Raw genomic sequence first — 17,266 nt, 5'->3', positions numbered from 1 at the left:
AGTGCTATAAAACTCCACGATAAAACCTTTCATGTCTCAGCGTCCTAAGGCTTCCTGTAAAATGGCTGTATTTATGGTTCAACATAGACTTTCAGCTAAGTGCTCTGAGCCTCTCAAACATGCCACATCTTACAGTACAGGCTGTCATTTTATTGCTCTTTACTTAGTGACTGTCTGTTTGATCTTGAACATTCAAATCTTGTTTGATGACATGTTTTTCCTTCTGCAGGTTATCTCACAATTGAAGGCAGATCTGATGCTGTTACATGTATGTATGTAATGTATTTCTGAGCAGGAAAATATCACTCAAGAATTGAAAACTGTGGACGAACCTAATGAAGTAATAGTGTCAAGTATATGGAGCCAGTGAGTTCATCAATGTGAGAGTTTGTTACAGTGTTGAATACAGATGTTGCTGTGTTTCAGTTGGGGCATCAGCTGAGTGGACAAAAGCAAGAATCAGATGTGTCCTGCCATGACTGGTTTTATCTGACAGCTCTAAGTAATCACTTCATCACTTGGAGAGACCTAAAATCTTTTCTGTACAGAATAGAAGTAAAAACATAAATAACCACAATACAAATTATTATGTCTAATGGAAAACGTAAACAGATTTTAGTTCTCTACTCGATCTCAGCCCACAACTCTACTCGTGATTGCAAGCAGGCTGTCACACGCAGGGCAGGGTCACATGTCAGATGTATATTTGCTGCAGCTTCATGTAACATGAGGCTTATTGATCTATTCAAATGACTGGTTTTGTGTTAGTTAACAATTTATGAGTAACAACTCAACCAGCTGTTTAAAATACGTGTTAATGTGTTCTCAATGTGGGGTCATTTTAATGCATTTCCCATCTTGAACATGCAGTTCATGGTATTTGTTGTTGCACTATGATTATTGTGCGTATTTATTGTGTTATTTTGATCAGAGGAAGATGACTTATATCACTATTGTTCATATGTATCACTTCATATTTAAGAGTTGCTCCATGTGCCTATACTCCTATAAAGAAAATAGTGAAAAAGCAACGCCATCAATAAAGACAGGCACTTTCTGGGAAACACACTTAATGGATTCACCTGCCCAATGAAAAGATCCAGAGCACTTACACTTCTGTGTGTGTTCATCATTTATTCAGTTCACAATAGTGCCTTTTAATCTTGCTGCAAACTGTGCAGTGTTGATTAAGTGAATGGAGCGCATTTTGGCCCAGTCTTGACAGTATTTGCACAAGCAGCATAATTTTACTCAATACAGGACACACAGAGTTGATCACAGTGTTTATGGGCCTAATGAGGAGACTTGAGTGTGTACAGTATATGCCACCTGGCAATAAAAGCTAATTACCAAGTTGTGTGCACTACTGCCTGGTGATATAGTGGCAAGTTAAATACAGTAAATTATGTTTATATGACTTCATAAAGTGTTTAATCCACATGAATTTAACTTTGCTGTGTTATTAGGCGTTACAGCCTAAATTCAAACTGTGAATCTGCATAAATATATACACTGTATATCAAGGGGAACACATGTAGTAGCTCTGCCATGGAAGGGTTTATAAGTAATTAAAAGGATTTTAAAATCAATTCTAAATGTATTGATAGACAGTGTTAAGAGGCTTAAACAGGGCAAATATGATTCTTAATAATTAAGGAGACCTTCCTTTGGAGGCTGGCAGCAGAATTTCAAACCAACTGAAGATGATATAAGGATGACTATGTTACACAAGTAGAACGTGCATCACGATCATCTAAACAGGATGTGACAAAGGCATGAGCAATAACGAGAAAATCCTTGAACGACCCCGCTAAAGCCCAGATATGACTTTGACTGAAAACCTGGGAGGACGTAAAGATACTGTGGCTGATCACAGTCACTCCCCATCCATCTTCACTGAGCTTGACAAAGAATGAGGGCAAAATCCCAAAATTCAACAACTGCAGCAAGCTGAAATAGAATCTATGTCACAGCTCATGTTGCATGTATTTGAATTGTATGCTGTTATGTCTGTGGTCGTTTTATCACCTCACTTGGTATATTGTGCAGACAGCTGAAAAAAATTCTCAGTTTGATCCTGTTTGAATTTGGGCTGCAAGATCATACCATGCTAGAGTTTATGCTTTATTCCCTAAAAGATCCTGCTGCAGCTTCATATATCATGCAGTTTGTTGTTACATGCTATGACGTATATAAGGGGGTCTCCAACCATGATCCAGCTGCTGCTCTGGATTGAGTGAAAACCTGCATAGAGTCTCAGATTGGAAACCCCTAATGTGTGCAATGAGATTGTCTCATTAAGATGCCTGTCAGGTACAGTGTTAGTAAAATGAGTTGAGGTTAATACTATTTTATTATTAGCATATCTGTTGGAATAAGGGAAGCTCAAGGCAATGTTTTTACGTAGAGGAATGGATCACAGTGCTCTATGATCATTAGGCTCATTTCTTCAAGTCAAAAGCTGAAAGATATTTATTGTTTGCAGATGGCAGAGTTGCTTCAGCAAACAACTATTTCTTTTCCTCTTGACATGATGGAAAACTATGATGATACATAATTGAAAAGAGGTGGAGGGAAAAGTTCACTTGTCCGTTACTATACTAAGTAATTAAACTGTCACATTGCAATCTTCTCAAACAAGTGTCCCTGGAAGAAAGAGCAGCAACAGAATCAAAATGATATTTTGCAGAACAGATTGTTCGCAAATGAAGAAAATTATGAAATCAAAGTCTCAAAATCTGGTAATTAGGAAGTGATATTTGAACAGCATGTTGGTAACCAGAGGGAGCTAAGGTGCAGCAGCACGGATGAATATTAATGGAAATTTGATTAAACATTCCCTCGTCTTTAACTGAATATCCCACAGGCAAAGCGCTTACAGAACAAAACAAATTAGGCTGGCAATTTTAATTATCGTTGTGCTGTTTTCTCAAACATTCCTTGTCTCCTTTTCTGCCTGATGAGATCTCAGCAACAGATGTTTTAAAGGATAGAGCTAACATAAGACTTCCCATTGATGTTCTCAGTCCCATTACCTCTAAAACAACGGAGAAACTTTAGTCCACACACTCGGCAGGATATTTAATGTGATAACTGAAAAATTCACTGCTGCAGTTTTGTTGCTGAAGTTTTTCACACTCTTGCTTATGCAAGCTGAGTCCGTACAAGTTGATCTCGGTCTAAATTGCTTACAATCTCATCCAACAGCACAAACACTATTTGAATGTTTAGTGCCGACATTTCACAATGATTCAAATAAACAGGACCTCTGAAGGTTTTGTAAATGCATATCAGATGCTCAGTGAGGTTTGCAATATATGAAACGTATCAAATGCCAAAACCGAAATGGTGAACATGAGACGTCTGTGACGCTGATGTAGATATTAAGATACTCATGACTGATGAATAAGGGGCAAAATATGATGCTGGTTGGAACCTACACTGATACAGATAACTTTTTCATTTAGACAAGATTCGCTCTTTGCCTTATATATATATATATAAGAGAATTTAAGATCTTTGGATCCAGGCCTGGATCAGAACTTTGGCAGCTAATGGTTTAATAAAACTTGTGGACTGAGGTTACTGTGCAGGTGTTACTCTTGACATATACATTGTTTTTAATAGCTTAGTTTGCACCCATAGTGACATATACATAACTATATCTACTTCCAAACGAGTCACTAATCATAATATTAGAAAAGTGATTCCATCTCGGCAAATGTGTCACTTATCATGACCCGATTTTAATTTTTGCATTTTTATTTTTACAGCAGGTTAAACACATGTACGGAGAGCCTCTTTGTTCGTCACATTGTGTCAATAACAAAAGGTAGGAAGCATCAGTTGCAACATTTGTTCATTCATTCACGCATCTGGTAAACACCACCGACATCTCACCACTGCATTCCCAATTACACTGATCATCCCAAAGGGGAACTTCAATTACAGCTCCGAACTGATTGGCACAGGTGGAAACTTCATCATGCGTGGATGAAGACATGTTGTCGTTTCGAAAACCAACCATATGTCAGCCATCTTATCAATATCACCTCACTGAGTTTTCTGCAAAAGAGGTTTGGCTTCAAGCACTTTTTTATTGATCTGAAATGCTAAAATAAATTGAACTGTGTATGTGGAAACACATCGGGTACTGTATACTATAATGTATAATGGCTGGAAACATAATATACAATTTTTTGAAGTTTTCTTCTATGATAAATGGGACTCTGTTTGCAAAAGTGTTTTTATCATCTATTTTTGTCAGTGTTCAGGGGTCAAGACTGTCGCTTAGCCTGCTGCACAACAGACACTAAAACAAGAAAAACAGAATTCTGCCTCATTTAAACCCACAACAGGAAAATAGCATAAAACGTTTCTGTAGTTAAAAGATTGGACAGTTCAGTCCACTCCAAACCCCCCCAAACAATGCTCCACATGCCTGCATCTATAAATAGGGTTACTTGGCTGCCTCTCCTCGTGCTTCTCCTCCGTGGCTGCTGTTCTAGCCTGTAGCATAGCCTGCCACAGCAGTGCACAACCATCCGCCATGCTCTGATGCAGCATGCCACACTGGTGGCTGACACCCCTGACTTACTGGATCACATCAACATCATGCACAGCTCCAAGTTTGCTCTGACCTCCGGAACTGCGAGGACTTTGCAAAGATGTGGACTAGGCCGAACGAGTCAAGCCGCTGTGTTAGACAAGTTTGTTTGAAACAGTTCATCTTCATCCCACGACTGAGGATATGATGGTATTTGTAGCTTCTAATCCTCTAATGACAGATTTCATAAATTATTAAATACTGCAAGCAGCAAATAACAAAGGAATCTACTAGGATTTTATAAAACTTGATTTTCAGAAACAGTTATAATGTCCTTGGGAGAAAATAGTTGGTAAAAACTGACCAGTTTTAGGGATTTTTGTAGCATATTCCAGTCAGTGGCTGCAGCAAACTTGAATGAGGACTAGCCCCAAGAGGACCTGACTTTGGGGACATTTGGCAAAGTGTGACAGAATGTATTGCAGGCGGAGGATTCGCACAACACTTCAGACGTGTGAGGTTTGACTTTGGTGGCGGCCAGTTGGCGATGCAGAAAACTTGGTTTGCTGTGTGAGGAGCAAAGATAGAAAAACTGAAAGCAAAGAAGAAAAACAACAAGCAGTGTTTGCCGGCTAATATTTCATCAACTAACTCTAGCTGGTTGTCTGGACTATGGAGAAGTTTCATTTCTCAGTGTGGTGGACAATATAGAACTCTGTTTCTAATCTCAAAGTGTTTGTAAGATTTGGTTTCTGTGTATGTTGTGTCATAAATATTTGACACAGGCTATAGCAGTGATAAGGCTATTAAAAACCAATACAGTTCATCTAAAGGGCAAAATTCTTTCTATGACATTCAAACAGTGGCAAGAACCTGCAGGTTTTGTTCATACCAGGGAAAGAATATTTTTACTGAGCCTTGACACAGACACTTGATGACAGCAGACGTTGTGGTTTGACGCGCTGCACTCTGACAGCACAGTATCAGCCTGAGAACCAGAGGGAGGAGGGTTCATACATATATATACACACACACAACACAAATGGGAGACAGATATGTAAAAAAATAAATAAATAAAATAAAAAATAAAAACACATTTAGTTGGCACTCACTTGTTTGTTTGGAGCACTTATTTTACATGCCATTAATTCTGAATTGTTAATAAAAATCCACCGGGAGCTTATTGATTGGTTTTTATTACCTCATTTATTTCATGTCTTGTCTGGAGTGCAATGCTCTACTAAATTATTCATCGGTTTACCACGGTGTTGTCTGGCTGCTGTGCTAGTCTCTCAACACCGCTGAGGCAATAAAGATGGATAAAATGCATTTATTCAGGTTGTAGATTGTAACATCCGTTTTTGCTACGCTCAGGGGACAGAACAATAATTTTGCATCATCTTGAAAGTTTTTCCACCAGAATCCTGTTGTCATGTTTAAAAGATTTCACTTTGCCATTAGTGCAGAAACACAGTACAGCACATGAGGTATGAAATGGTGATGGAAAGGTTTCCTTTGCATTTGATGAAGAGTTAAGTACTGATAGTTGGTTGAGTGATTTTCACTACAAGTATCCTTGTACAGTCACTGCCCAACTTAAAGCTGCAAGTAAGAAACACCTGTATAACCTATAGAAATCATATTGTTCTTCATTGTCTTTCATTATATTGTGAGGAAACCACATCACAGAATTTAGTCTAAATGAATGGTGGAAATCACTGTTTGTGCTGCTCTAAGCTTTGACAACAACGCCCTCTGCTGGCTTTAACCTGCACACAAATGAGACGTTTGCTTTCAGTTGCCTTTTTGTGTTTTCTTCAAGTCGGCCCACTTGTACATTTGCTATCATGACTCACAATTATTAATATTACAGAGATATTGATATAACGCTGCCTCTAATATTAATGTATGATGTTAATAAATGATGTGAACCAAAATATGGCACATGAAAAGGCTGTCGAAGAATGAATATTAAATTTGTGGCTTGTTCCTTTAAAATTATTCCTCACATATTTACTTCACTTTGTAAGATTAATAAAGGATTAATATAAAATACAAATTAAAATGTTCTCATACCTTATGTGTTGTTCTGCAAACTCCGAGGCAGCAGAGCTAAGCAGTACTGCACTGCTGAAATCCGATAATATTCTTTTAAAAAATTTAATTTGATGCATTCGCTCTCCGCTCGGCAAGATGAATCACCTCTCCAGTAACCAGTGTGTCCCTGCAAATGATTTCTGATGCTCTTAGAAAACGGAGTAGAAAAGTCTCAACATTATTAGTATTTTCATTCTGCTCTCCTTCGGTTCTCAATGAGATGCTTTTACCTAGAGGCTGCAAACTTTGAACTATTGCAAAATTTATTAGTACTCATGACAACATGACAAATAGCCCAATTATATGGTTCATCTTGATGTTTATCAGCATCCATCCTATGATTGCAAAGCCATTTTAAAATTGACCTCTATAGAGGAACTTCAAATAGAAAATATTGATTTTTTTCAATATGAAATCATATAGGTCTTCCCAATTGTCCCTGTGTAATATAAAGAGAAACAGAGCAGATGCACCAATCACATTAAAACCTGCTTTATCAGAACAAACTGAGCATTCTCAGCAACTTCATTTAAATTCTTATTTATTTAATTCTTAACGCAAAAATCTGAATTAATTTTAAAAAGTAACTTATTTAAAAGCTTGCTTTAATGTTTTAAATGGGTTTGACGTTGCTACTGAGCATTAGCGGTGAACTGAAGTGATGCCATGATCAAATTATCACTTGCTTCATCACCATTTCCCAAAATACTGTTTAAAAACATATTACTTAACACCACAGAACTTGCAATACAAAAATACTTTATTAAGTCACAATGACAAGTAAGACATGGCACCAGTCTCTGCATAACGAAGAGACACTTTGGATCATCACACAATCATCTAAAGGACTACTATGTCAGCTGTATTTGTATCTGTCAGGCTTCTCTTTGCCAACGAATAAAAAGCTCACTGAAACTGACAAAAATCTAGTTACATATTTGCATTTAATAAAGTCATCACCATGTGTCCAGTTATTTTCCCATTGACAGTTATTTTTAATTCTATTATTTTATCTGATGTATCTTCACAACCGTATCAACTTAACTTAAAGCATTTCTTTGAGTCAATAAACACGGTTCAAAACTAGTCTGGGACCACTTTTAAAGGGCAACTATTCAAAACAAGTAGATTCGGTATGAGAGTGAACATAGTCTTATTGGTGAGGTTATTTAGTCGAAGCAAGAGACTGACGTACCAGATTATTCTGTTTGATGTTGAAACTAGATATTCACATAAAAATCTGAACCTTTCATTCAACTTTGGTTGAGAAGTGCTTTTGTAGATTTCACAAAATCTTAAGTTAAATATTCAGTCAATCAATATATTTTTATCTTCGCTGTTAAAAATCATCTTGGAGATAAATGTAGAAGATGTATTGAAAGAATTTTTACCTAAATTTATATTTTTGTTAAATTTAGCTGTCATCTTGTTAAACACTCAGTAATAATGTGACATATATATGTTTTTCTGATGTTTGGCTCCAGTGGCTTTTTTTCCTCCAAAAGCATCAAAACTGCCCACCTGTCGTACAAATTAAAAGGTGTGTTGACTGGCTCCAGTGAAGCGTCTTCATGTATCAGCTGTGGATGGTTCCACGCTGTCATTCTGTCCCTCCTCCTCTGCAGAGTCCTCAGAGCTGTTCACCACCGCGGCACTGAGAGTGTGCAGCTCCTCCAAAACAGAAAAGAGTCTCGCTGACAGGATACAGACAGGTCACTGGTCAGATCAATCATGTCTGTGTAAATGTTAGGCCTGAAGAAAAATGTCTGATGAGTGAGCAGTAAGGAAACTACTTACTGTGTGCAGGTAGCTGGATTTTTGCTTCTGCAGAGCGACTTCTATCTGCAGGTTTTTCTTGTTGTTCCCTGGGAGCGGTAGAGTTTTGTAGAGCTGTTGTGCGAACTCTTGTAAACTCACTCATCAGCCCTCTCTCTGAGGCCTACAACAAATTCAGGTCATAGGAGGTCATCAACAGCAATGAAGAAAGAAACTAAATTTTCCACAACTGACTTTTTCTTTAAAGTATTACCAGCAGTAGGTTTTTGTCCCTCTCCGTCTCCTTCAGATGTTTATTCTGGACCTCCCTCTTTGTGTGTTCACTGTGCAAATGCTGAGTTTCTCTCATCTGGTTCTCTTTCCTCGCCGCCTCTCTCTCAAACTGCCGCAAAGTCATAACTGCAAGAGCCAATACAGACATATCAAAAGCCATAGGGAAATGCTGTTATATACAGCGCAAACAATTCCAGTCATATTAGATCACAGTCTGCCTTACAGATATGACTTCAGCCCCCATGTTAAGCTGCTGTGGGCTGAGGTAGCATGGTGCTAATCCTGCTACCTGCTTTGGTGTGCTCTCTCCTGGCTGTATTGACTTGAAACTCCATCTGTCTCAGCTTCTCAGCACAGCGGTCTTCGATCTCAGACACTCTCTCCTGCAGGGCTGAAAGGAATAACAGATACAACATCCCTCAGTACAGAATCTCACACAATGGGAAACAATGAGTCTTTATTTCTGTATTTGTATGGACCTCAGGGGATGAACAGGATTTGATCAAATCTGTTAGCAAATTCTCATAGATAGCACGACCTCCACAAACAAGGAGCTGATTGAATCAATTTCAGAGTTATGAATTATTACAATGTGTCCATGGTAGTGCATAAAGGACTGACAAACAGCAAGGTAGCAATAGCCTAAAGGTCAGAACAAATATCAATTCCATTTAGTTTTTTTAATTCAAGCTGGTGGCAAACATTGGCGAAGCTTTTGTTTCAATAAAAGCAGAGAAATATACAGTGATGCATTTCAAAGAAACTACATCCAACAGTGTGAATTTAATGCCTGCATTATGTTAAACTTATTGTAAAGTTATTAAAGCTATAATCAATATCTTTATATTAACAACAAATCATATGACTACTTGTATGTGAAAGGGTTCGCTCATAGTGATCAACCTGCAGAGAATAATCACCTGACTTTTGGTTGGGTGGCCTGCAAATTTGCTGTTTTGGTTCATTCTCTTGACTCTCATACCATTGTTTTCAGCCACAGCAGACAGCTGTTTTCATCTAAACAACTCTAAAAAACCCACTGTACACTACCTGCTCAGCACCAAACAGAGCATTTAGTAGTTAAAGAGCCAGATATTTCCCTCAGTTTGTGGAGACCAAAACAGAGCTAAAGGAGAGTGAACACTGGACTTAAATTTGCCAGGTAGACAGGAACATCCGAATGAATGCTAATGTTGGTCTGCATCTGCTGGATGTATATATAGGCAACTGTTTGCTAACAAGCTTGTTATAACAACTTAAAAGGTGATGATATGTCAGTAAATGTTCACAGCTTGTTTCCGATGCTCACAGGTGGCAAAAAAAAAAAAACAGTTATTGCAGGTTTAAAGCTTAGAAGATTTAGAGGTGGCAAGGTTGAATCCTTGAACCAGCTGGGAAAAACTGATTGGGGAAACTCAGTAACACCGTCCCTGAACAACGACAGTCAAGGTGCTCTTGAGCATGTCACTTAATCCCCAAATGCTCCGGTGAAACTACTGAGAAGACTGAAGTGGCAAACTGATCTTAGGTGTGAATATGTGGAAACTGCGATGAAGGACATTTCTGAAAAAGATCAGGAGTGCTCAGTCTGCTCGCCCTGGATAAGTCAAGGCTGAAAAACAGTCATGCGGCTTTAGGTAACTGCTGCCTCACCCTGCTCGCTGTGCTCCTGCTGGCTGAGCAGTTCAGATTGGAGTTTCTCCAGGTTGACCTTGCTCTCGTCCAGCTGGGCCTGGATCTGCTGCAGGCTTTGCTGGGCCTCCTCTCGACCGGCCGCAGCCTGCCGGACCTCCACCCAGCTCTGCTCCAGCTCCTGCTGCTGCTCCCTCAGTTTGCTCTCATCTGAGGAGACGTCCGAAGGTAAACTGAGACACATGTATCGCCAAAACACGGATACACAACAGATAAACAGATCATGAATTTTAATAAGGTGTTGTGAGTTGTAAGGGTGCTCACATTTTTCTTTCAGATCAGCCAACGCTTTCTCGATGAGCTCCGGGGTTCTTTTGAGCTCCTGTGTTAGCTTGTCCCTCTCTTCACACACCAGACTAAGCTCTGTTTGGAGGTTTCTGATGCTGCAGGGCAACACAGACAAGATGGCAGAGCAAACAAAAGAGCAGAAAGTCAACCAGAGAGGTAGAGAAGCAACTGCACAAAGTGTATAACAAGACAAGCCAGCCAGAAACCAACTGTTTTTACAAGTAGGCTAATAAATCCCTTAGAAGAACCGACTTTGCATACAATTGAAATAACGTGATATACTGACCAGATATCAGAAAAATATTCTTTGCAAAACTGATTTCAGTAACATCAACCTAGTCTTTTTCCAACCTAAAAAAGCTGAAACTGATTGTTTAATGTTTGACAGCTTCTTCTTTTTTGCATGGTTTTATAAGCACTATGCTTTTATTTGGACACTGTATAAATCAAGATTATAATTAAAATTCATTGAATTAGTGCTGAAGGGGTTGGTGGATTAAATGAATACTCAATAGAAGATGGTAAATTAATCGCATTTATATCCATCAGTCAACTGCCTATCTGACCAGTGATACATCATTTACATAATTTAAGAAGTAAACATATTATATCTGCTGGTCACAGCCTAAAGAGAAGAGACGGGGTTGTGCATGCTGTTGATCAGAATAAACACTTTCAACACTGATTTCTTGTACCCAGGTGGCGTTTAGGTGCATTCATCATGTAAAAATTGACAGATACCTGTCAGCAGCATGATCTGCCTGTTTACTGGCTTGCTGAACTTTCTGCAGAGCCTGCCTCCTCATGATCAAACCTGTAAAGCAAAAACATTGTGATGTCCTTTATCTATCAGACAAATGCAGTTTGAACTGAAGCATCACAATCAGCCCATTAACTGCACCATGGATGGTGTCCACTCGTCTTTTAGCGAAAGTTAGCCTCTGGGTGAAAGTGTTGAGTCTTGTTTGAGCTGCATCCACTTCTGCCACCTTGCTTCCAAATGCCAGACTGAACCTGTGAGGCACAGCGGAAATACATGAGAACATAGAATTAACTGTAGTGAAACTTCTAACACTGACAAGAAAAGTGGTTTTGCTTTTTTTTTTTTTTTAAACCAACCAATCCTCTCATTATTGAATTCAAATAAATGTGTTTTACCTATTTACTGCTTCTGTCAGGGTTTTGAGTTCAGCTTCTGCTTTGTGACTCTGTGACTTCAGCTGTGAGTTCTCCTTGTGAGTCTGGGTTAAGTCCTGTTTCACTGACTGGGGAAGAAAAACACACATCCAAATAATGTGGTATCTTATACAAATCTATTGCAATGCTCAGTTTTGAGTGTGTCTTTGTGCCCAGCTGCTGTTCTTAAAACCTCAACGTCAAACCTGCTACTAGAACCTTGCAAAGTTTTCATATAGTCCTCATCCTCTGTTGTGGTAAAAATGTGCAAGCATTTATCACTTTACTAAGCAGCCCCCAAATGTATCATACATCATCAAAATTTCAGACAGCCACTTAAATCACATCTCTTGCTCTGGTACTCACCTCCTTTTCCACTCTCTCCAGGTCCAGTTCAGCTATCCTGTCATCTAGACTGTGTTGAAGCACACTTGCCCGGTGCTGCTCCTGCTGGAGCTGCTGCTCCATGAATCTGACCTAAAACGCAGCACGATACAGGACCCAACTTTAAACACTGTTTCAAACACACTGGACATGATTGTATTGTGGTATACTAAAAGACGACTGTTTTCATACTTTTGACAGAAGTTTATCCTTCTCTCCTCGTAGTTCAATGTCCTTTGAGCGAAGCTGGACGCACAACTTGAAGACTTTCTCTCTCCAGAGGTGAAGCACACTAAGGCCCTCAGATCCATTTTTCACAAGTAGGTCAGTTGAGATCTATTTAAACACACACATGTAGGATAAACACACACACGCACAATTTTTTTAAATGATGAATGATTTTTCTTTTTCTCCCACAAGCATATTACAACAAACACATAACCTCCAAAGAACACAGAATATGTCTTGTTTACTACGATGGATTTCCTATCTCAAACAGCTTTCAAGTTTCTGCAGGTTGGCATACATTCCACAATAACATAAATGGAAATCAAAATCGGGTACAAAAGCAAGAAAAAAAGTTGGATGTAGCACATCTGGTGAAGTGCTCTGCCACCTGAATCACTCTCTTCAGGGCTCTGTAGTCTTGTCTTCCATTATCAATCTAAAACCCCGTGGTCTGCTTTGGAAAATGGTTGGCATGAGTGTCCTCAAAATCACTTCAGACCATTTTTCCAGACTTCTGAGATAGGACTGCCCTTGAAAACTTTACAACCTAAAGCCAACAGCACACAATGATAGGTAATTACAGTACTTGTTTGGCACAGACGTATACGGAAGAAAGCAGTGGCTCAGCCTGCAAAAAGCAGTGGTAGTGCTCACCATGTGCTCTCAGCCTAGGCTTGTAATCATTTGATAGACCTATTTAGAGAGTTATGATCCGACTTGTGGCTTTCTGACAGTTTCCTGAGCATCCCCGTTGTTGACTGTAGTTGTAGTTGCTGATTCTAACTCTGAATAAACCAAAAAACACTCACCATCTTCACCATTTTCTCCTCTTGGAGGGTGAGTATCTCGTTCACAGAGTTAAGTCTGACTGTCAGAAGCTCTGTGGTCATCTGAAGAGCCGCTTTCTCTTTGTTCAGCCTCTACAAAATTTACAAGATTATAATTTAAAAACAAGTACACATAATGGGATGAATTAGTATAACATGCAAATCTAACACTAATTTGCTCCACTATTCTTTCATCAATCTACTGAAAAGAACAACATTTAAGTGTTTCCCCATGCAATTACTTTATAGTAGGCTGATTGCAATCAATACTGTTTATATTGTCTCCACCTCGACAGCTTCATTTAATTGTTCCCTCTCTCCTTTCTCTGGGGCGAGCTGGCCGATGTAATTTCTGAGGCTGTGCAGAGTTGCCGATTGTGTCTCAAAAGCTCGTCCCATTTGGCTGAAAAATGATATACACATCCAAAAAAAAGAAATCAAAAAAAAAAAAATCAGTAACTCTGAGGCTCCAAAGTGAAATCGTAGTTCATCTCTATTTAGTTTTAAATTGAATGTGGCACCTTAAATGTTCTTTCAGCCCGTCTCTCTCAGTAGATACCTCCGTCAGACTGCTTTTCAGCTGCAGCAATTCTGAGGTCATTACTTGAAGTCTGTCCTGTAGTTCTCCGTTTGTTTTTCTTGCTGCACTCAACTCTGCAGAGTGGGAATCATTCAGTTGTTGCAGCTGAAAGTGAAACAAGGCAAACACTGGAAATTTTAAGACACATACAAATGATGTAATACCGTATTGATCCCCAAGGAGAAATTTTCCTTTCACCCCCCCTGAGGAGGGTCAGACTAAAGGATCTGTTACAGAAAAGCTCAGGGACATTTCAGCGGGGTGGGTAATCACTGACGCGGGGGGCTTGGGCTGCAGGGCCATTAGCTGAACGGAGGTCACTCAAATCACTGCCTCATCTTGCTCCAAATATGTGTAAAATTTAGGATGGTTTCAATTTCCTTGCAGTGTTTTTGCCACATACCTCTACCTCCTGCTTCTTCTGCATTTCCGCCAGTTGCTCTGACACTCTAAGAGCATGTCTTTTGGCCTCTTCCTCTGCCTGTAGCCTGCCCATCTCAGCCTTCAGAGCAAGCTCCCGGGCTTCCTCTTTGCTCCTCTCTACAGCTTTCCTCATCTTTGCAAATTCCTCACCAGACTCTCTCTTTAGTCTTTCAAGCTGCAAGAAACAAAATGATGTTGAACACAACATGAAACACAGAAGAATATTCATATATGAAAGTAATCATGCAAATTTTTGCTGAATTAAAATTGCCAAGTGACAGTAAGCGGCTATTAAGACAACAAGACTATACTAAAAACACCAGGCTACAAGCTGTCAAACTGATTTATATAATGTCAGTAACTCTCTGGCGATCTTAGTCGACAGTAACGTCAAAATGAAATGTTTTATCAGTAAACAACACTACCTGTGAGCTTATTTTCTCCTTCTGCACGCAGCTGCAAGTGAGCTCCTCTCTGATTTGGCCGAGTTCAGTCTTTGTTTTACAAAGCTCCTCACGCATTGCTTCCAAATCATGGCCCTGTCTGTTGTACAAAGGTTATGCCATGTTAAGGTTGTTCAAAAGTATTTATCACTGATTTCTGCAACGTGTAGTTACACAGAGAATACCGGACTCCACCATAAAATGACTCAATTGCAAAGCATCATCAGGCACAGTACAACAAACCACTGCTTTGCTACATAAGCATATCTCCTACCTGTTCAAGGTGATGTCTTTGTCTCTCATCTCTTCCCTGTATCTCCCTGCAGTCTCTTTCAGGGCCTCCACTTGCCCCTTCAACCTTTCAGCTTCAGCCTTGTGCTTTTCTGCCTCCAGACGCCACTCTGACTCCCATCTGGACCACTGCTCACTTCTCTCTGTAGATCTGTGTTTGAGGAAGAGGAGCTATTTGTGTACCCGATATGGCACCCAACTAACACACAACAATGGTATATCTGACCATATAAAACATATTGTGGGATACCTTGCCCTAAAGTCTGATGGGTGATCCACAGGGGCTCTTCCTCTTACGCTGTCTCTTTGTAATATCCTCATCCTCTGATTTTCTTTCCTCAGCTCCAGTATTTCTTGTTGGGCCTGAGTGATGGCCAGCCATGGGTTGGCAGGACCTGGATCCTCTGATGGTGCTGATGATAAATTTGGGTTTATCCAGGAGATGGATGGTGGTGTCCCTGAGACTTGGACGCCTCTGTGTGCTCCAACAGGTTGGACACTCGATGTGAAATGCGATGGGGGCACCAGGTTGTCCTGGATATTCCCTGCATAACATAAAATGAAATGTGACTGTGAATGAGTGTGTATATGTTAGCCAGTCTAAACCTATGCCAATGTACGACACTGAAGTTAGCTTCCGATTCACAGCTTCTGATTCAGGGTTAAGGGGAAAGTTAAGTTTTAGCACCACTTACACTTGTGAAAAAGTGTTAGACATCTTTGCAAAAGCCTTGATTCTGTTTAAACCCACTTTCAGATTTGTGAAACCTTTATTCTATTTGTGAAAACAGAAAAAAAATAGCAGTTAAATCGACTTTTTTCTGTTGTCACAAATAGAATAAAGGTTTCACAAATATGAAACTGTGTTTTAATGAGAGTCTCCTTGTTAATCTAGTCCAGATTTGACAAGGCTAAGTACAGTGGTTTTGGGGGGAAAACGCTGAGATATCGCCCTTTTTCTGCTTTCATAAGCAAAATAAAGGTTTCACAAATCTGAAAGTGGGTTTAAACAGCGTTAAGACTTTTGCTACGATGTGTAACGCTTTGTCACAAGTGCATGTGGTGCAAAACGGAGAATAAGCCGCTAAAAATCATTTATGTTTCCCTTAACTTTCCTCTGTAACTTTTCCCTTCATTTAACTTCACCCCCAATCAGAAGCTAACTTCAGCGTCGTCACCAATGTAATAAATATTTCTACTACGTTATCCCCAAACCTTTTGACAATGAACTGTAAAGAGAGTTAGAAAGATTAACTTGACCACTCCCCTCCCCTAAAACAGCCTCTTCTTCTTGATAATAATCAGTTAACAATAGAGCAGACTAGCGCAAAATAGCTCAGCCAGTGTGTTAATTTAACGCAGGTTACACTGAGGGCTAGCTAATGCTGGTTTTCAGTTAGGAACAAATGTCAGCTTCACCAAAATACGGCTGGAAAGGCGACTTACTTGAAACCGTCGCTGAGGTGAAATCAGTGGGTACGATAAGCCTGTCTTTCCCAAAGTTATGTCCCTCCATGTCCAACATATATAACTGGAAATCACAAACTAAACAGGAACACAAACAGTTCCCAAGTTGTTGTGTTGCTCTGATCGCGTTTATTCTCCCGCGACTCACGTCATTCGTCGTTGCCTTAGTTACAGGTTTACAACGGTGAACTCTCCGCCTGAGCTACTTTTGTTAGCCAACTTTTTATGTTCAAATTAAACGTCGGTTAAATTAGTTAAAGGATTTCAGCAGTCGCTGCAACCCGGCTAATATTCATGTTTATTAATTTAATATAAATACACAACAAATTACAACAGCGCGGTGCATCACGGGAGATTGGAAGGAACCTTAAAGTAAACTTGGTTTTCGTTTTCCCTGAGCGCAGTCTTGCAGGGTGGACTTCCTGCTGTATCAGACTGCCCCACATTTATCGTCTCCTTCCCAAGACAAAACCCTGCATTGGCCCAGTCTAAACCGTGATATTGGTGCAGAGTTTACGTGGCACGGATCCAGTACCCAACCTGGGATAGCAGCTATCCTGATAGACTAAACTCAGGACATCTTAAGTCCAGTACTATAACATTTTGTTGCACAGGGGTGGAGCTGTGAGTTTGATTGACACACAGTATCGTATGATAGGAGGTAATGATAGAAGGGTCTCAAACTCCATAGGGGATCCCTATCATAACAAGCTATACTTCAGTGCAGGGTAAATTACAAAGCATTATAAGCTGTTAGATACTGATAATGAACACT

At 39.7% G+C, this 17,266-nt stretch overlaps 1 protein-coding gene across 3 annotated transcripts; it reads right to left on the bottom strand.

Moving 5' to 3' along the window:
- Nucleotides 1-7,385: 7,385 nt before the first annotated feature.
- On the bottom strand, nt 7,386-16,817 carry cchcr1 (coiled-coil alpha-helical rod protein 1). Of its 3 annotated transcripts, none has more exons than XM_042432286.1 (19): nt 16,471-16,817; nt 15,275-15,569; nt 15,008-15,175; nt 14,716-14,833; nt 14,271-14,465; nt 13,809-13,972; nt 13,576-13,690; nt 13,270-13,380; nt 12,425-12,568; nt 12,215-12,325; nt 11,831-11,937; nt 11,574-11,686; nt 11,414-11,486; nt 10,649-10,767; nt 10,346-10,534; nt 8,982-9,083; nt 8,673-8,818; nt 8,441-8,582; nt 7,386-8,359 (listed from the first exon to the last, which is right to left on the bottom strand). In XM_042432286.1, the coding sequence occupies exons 1-19, from the start codon at nt 16,547-16,549 to the stop codon at nt 8,274-8,276; spliced, it is 2,577 nt and encodes an 858-aa protein (XP_042288220.1). In that variant the 5' UTR covers nt 16,550-16,817; the 3' UTR covers nt 7,386-8,273. The 3 variants fall into 3 exon arrangements, with proteins under 3 accessions (XP_042288220.1, XP_042288221.1, XP_042288219.1); XM_042432287.1 differs by having other exon boundaries at nt 7,386-8,314; XM_042432285.1 differs by having other exon boundaries at nt 7,386-8,337; nt 16,471-16,816.
- Between the last annotated feature and the right edge of the window lie 449 nt (nt 16,818-17,266).

This window comes from Thunnus maccoyii, chromosome 13 (assembly GCF_910596095.1).
Source record: "Thunnus maccoyii chromosome 13, fThuMac1.1, whole genome shotgun sequence".
NCBI lineage: Eukaryota > Metazoa > Chordata > Actinopteri > Scombriformes > Scombridae > Thunnus > Thunnus maccoyii.
Note: the sequence above shows the minus strand (reverse complement) of the source record. Positions and strands in the feature narration are given on the sequence as shown.